Genomic DNA, 4,447 nt, shown 5'->3' on the forward strand with positions numbered 1-4,447 from the left:
AAAAAAACCAACATTTTAGTGAAAATCTGATTCGTCTATTAGATTCTACCCCATGTAAATGAGTTGAGTAAAAGCCAGTGAAAAAATCTAGGAAAAGTAAAATATTTTATTGATTGAATAAATGATTACCACAGATATCCTAGCAATTTTTAATTAAACTTGCTTGGCTAATGTCAGAATATATAAGAATAAAATTAAAAATCGAATTACAAAACCTAAATATTTTGAATGCGCTTAGCATTCATCCACTTAAAGACAAAAAAAAAAACACTTGCCTGTCGAAATATAATTTCTAAAGCTCTTCTATCGCATTTCTGGGCAATCGTTCGTACAAGGGCAGCCGTCAGCGATTTGCTGAAGGTGAAATGAAATAAATGCACAAAGGAACTGTGGAAAAATCTTCACCAGTCCGCGCATTCTCCTATAAAATGTCGGAATTCCACTTTTGTGTAGATATCTGTTACAAATTTAGGAAAAAGATTTATTTTTGCTGTTGCCGTTCGACCGCCGGACGAGTAGCGCTAAGCACATACCATAGCATTACAGTGTTACCCCTCTTCCTCTAATATAATTTCTGTTGATTCATGGCACATTTGATTATTGCAACTGCACTGTGAACCTCAAATGAGCTCTTTAAAGCCTTTCATTATTTACATTCCCTTTACATTTCATATTTACACAAACAGGCTTCCTGCCTTCGAGTGGCACGTGTCGTGCATCTTCTACAACCGCACATTTCCTGCTGTCAGCCAGTAGATTGCATGACAACTGACTTTACTTAACTTCCTTTATACCTACTCGTAGCCTGCTTTCACTCACCATAGTCAGCATTGCAAAAGTGTGTCTGCGGATGGCTGGGCATGCAACTGCACGCCTCCACTGGACTACTGTGAAACGCCAACAGTGATAGCAGCATCAGTGCCAGTAAACTCAAATATTTTCTAACATCCATAGTGGACAGTTATTGATTTTATACTTGATTCGTATTTCTATGTATGTATTTGCTTAACGCGTTGTTTATTCAACTGCTTATATAACTGTAGCTTTGCCTTTTTAGCTACTGTTGGCAGGCGATGAAGTATTTAATGCGCTTTGAAAGAGTCACCAACTGTTACACTCCAGTATTGCAGAATGTTCTGAAATTAAAGAAAAAAGGAGAATAAATTTTGAGATGCTTTTATATTTAGTTTTATATTTAGTTAGGAGACTGAAAGCCATTTATGTTATGTCCTTTATTGATAAATATAATTTAAAGCTATCATAGAGTTTTTATCACGAGTGCACTGCAATATGAAGTGTATTTACAAAAAAAAAAAGAAATATAAAATAAATTTCAGTACGAAAAAATTTTGCATAAGTGTTTAATAGCATTTCCGACTGTGGTATTTGTTCTTCATCACTTCATCAATCTTGAAAATGTCAACTTAAGCTCAATGTTGTGTTCCGATATCATGTCTGTTTACGAGTAGGTGTCACACAACATTATTATTATCATGTCAACTACAGAAAACACTAAACAAGGCTTCAGGGAATTTTTTGCTTTCAGAGATATGCTTGTGTGTGCTTCAATGAGTGTGGACAACTATTTGCGATGTGAGGGGATATAATATAAGTACAGCGATTTAGTTATTAATCTATCTACATCTAACTTAACAGGCATGGCTAGGGCACGTATCCTTTTTCCGACAAAAAAAAACAGTATATTACTGCGCGAAAATTTTCTTTCGCAGTATCTCAATTTTAAAATAATAGCATTTTTACGGTACATTAAAGAAACAGTTTTCCAATAAATAAAGGAATTCCTGGTATGCTATACATAATACCAGGTATTACCAAAAGTTCTTCAACGGCTCGACACCAGTGAGTTATTCGCAATCGTATGCTGCGAATGCCGATTTATACTAATGCTAGCCTTTCGACATAAGCTACTGTTCCTGGCTTTATATACATTTTTTTATAATTATGACTACAAATTTTTTTTATTGTGGCATTTTTTTAATTTCCCTACAAAGTTTGTAATGTGGATTCATATCGTGTTAAGTATTATATATTTAACTAGACTTAAATAAAAAAGTATTAAACATTAAAAACCGGAAGGAAAATATTCAAAACTCGTCAAGATGTAGTGTAGTGTAGTGTAGAGTCGATCTTCCACCTATCTCGGCAGCCAGAATGTCCTATCACAGAATTCGGTTCAAAAACGCCATATCTTAGCTGCCGATTCCAAAACGCCCTATCTCAGCACATTTTCAATGTATTTGCTGCTTAGATATGGCGTTTTTTAACCGAATTCTGAGATAGGGCGTTTTCGAACTGGCTGCCGAGGTAGGTCGATCTTCCACTAGAGTATCGATATATACATATGCATATGTACATATGTGTATTACAAAATTTAGACCGCAAAAAAGGATAAATACAATATTTTGGATAGTATCCATTTTTGGAATCAAAAAAAAAAAAATATAATATTATACTGCGAAAGGAAGAATAGATACGAGTGTTAGGCATGACTGGTGCTAATGTTAACCTTATACATACATATGTACATATATCTATTTTATCTTATTATATTAATTAAATTAAATTTATATTCCACAATTTGATTTAATAAAATTTTTCAAATAGATGGCAACACACCTCAAAAATAATTTTGGCAGTAAACTCTCTTAAGTCTCTTTATGTAGTTTAATACACATATTGTAATATTTAACTTATCTTATCAATGGAATTATATCCACAATTTTCAATTAAGTGGCAACCCTCCTCAAAAATATTTTGGGCGGCAAGCCTTTTTAAACCTCTTTAGTTTGATACCCATATTAAAATATTTAGTTTATTTTATGAATTAAATCAAATTAAATTTTTCAAAGAGGTGGCAGCACGCATCAAAAAGTATTTTTAGCAGTAAACTTTTTTAAACCTCTTTTAATGTGATACTCGTATTGGATTACTTAATTTATTTTATCGGTATAATAAAATTTTTCACACAGTTCTGTCATCAAAAATATTTTTAAGAAGGCTTATAACCTATTTAGTTTGGCACCCATAATAAAATAATAAATTTATCTTTTCTTTTTATTTAAAATCAAAAAATTTCAAACAGATGGCAACTCTCCTCAAAAATATTTTAAGCTTTAAGCCTGCTTAAATCTTTTTCTTGTGACACCCATATTAAAATTTGAAATTTAGTTTATCAATTTACTTAAACTAACTATCGGAAAAAATACTTTTGCTTATCATGCAGTTTACTGAAAAGTGGAAAAACGATATTTAATACGTGCGCCGGGTATATAAAAACTTCAATTTCGCCCGAACTTATCTACTTACTTGCTCAGCTTTGCCTTGCTCTAGAATATAATTGTCAATGACATGGAAAAAATATATGAAATTTTTCAAAATATTCCCTGACCTAACGATATGTTCGTGGTACACATCAGGTGGCCTTACCCAGTACTGTGTATGATTGAGCATTCCAAAAGTTGTCTGCTTCTCGTAAGGAAATTTTACCTAGGGTTCTTTGTAATATTCAGACTATTAAACATAACACCATAACTCGCTCTATTGCTGCGCCATTCTTCTAAATCCAACACACAAACACGCAAATACTTAATCGACAATTTTCCAAACTTTCCCAAAAATCAGCTAAAGAGAAACTATCAAAGTCACGATCGCTACTTGATCAATGTGAACGTTTACACAGGCGGGCGCAATCATCGATCAATGGCCAATCTCAAAGCAAAACGGCTAGCTGCACATAAATAAATAAACAACAACAGCAGAAAAATCAGCTTATTTACTTGCAATGTTGTGATTACTACGAGCTTAGTGAATTGACAGCGCAAGCAAGTATTCTCAACAAGACTAGGAAAGAAATCTATAAAAGCGCATTGATGGAGCTGATGAAAGGCATGCAAAGTGAATGCGAATTTGAATATGCAATTAGTGTTTGTTTGCGTGCTTGAATATCTGAACATGCACTAATACACATGCATGTATGTATGTATGTATGTAAGCAGTTGTGTATGTTTGGCTTTTCCTGATGTATTATATTACTAATCGTGTTGATCTTGCCGCTGATCTCTAACCTACCTGCAATCAGTGTTTAGCTGCGATTCTGTGTGTGGTGAATTCAAACACAAAACCATTTGTTGTACAACAATCAAGTGAACAATATTTATGTATGTACTTGCATCCATATACACAAACATACAAATTTAAATAAAATGTACTTAGTTAAATTGCTAAGAGCCGATAATTGCACTGTGATTTACTGATTATAAGTGTGGTGGGGTGCACATTTACATACATATATACATATGTATGTGTTTATTTAAGTGGCAAGCAATCATTGTATTTAGTAGTACACATTCAATGTGAAATTAAGTAGTTTAACGTAACATTTAGTAGAGGAAATATTTAGAATATTTGAAGTACATATACTTACATG

General features: G+C 33.0%; 2 protein-coding genes across 2 annotated transcripts in view; one reads left to right on the forward strand and one right to left on the reverse strand.

The window, feature by feature from the left end:
• Positions 1–1,164, reverse strand: part of LOC118737637 (tissue inhibitor of metalloproteinase) — a 73,024-nt gene extending 71,860 nt beyond the window's left edge. Inside the window, exon 1 of the mRNA XM_036468282.1 lies at positions 820–1,164. Within this exon, the coding sequence (XP_036324175.1) occupies positions 820–952 (133 nt within the window). The 5' untranslated portion in view covers positions 953–1,164. The remainder of the gene's footprint in view (positions 1–819) is intronic.
• The window catches only part of LOC118737635 (synapsin), a 113,907-nt gene that overhangs the window by 90,399 nt on the left and 19,061 nt on the right, over positions 1–4,447 (forward strand). The window lies entirely within an intron of this gene.

This window comes from Rhagoletis pomonella, unplaced genomic scaffold, assembly GCF_013731165.1.
Source record: "Rhagoletis pomonella isolate Grant_MI unplaced genomic scaffold, Rhpom_1.0 Rhpom_scaffold_00004, whole genome shotgun sequence".
NCBI lineage: Eukaryota > Metazoa > Arthropoda > Insecta > Diptera > Tephritidae > Rhagoletis > Rhagoletis pomonella.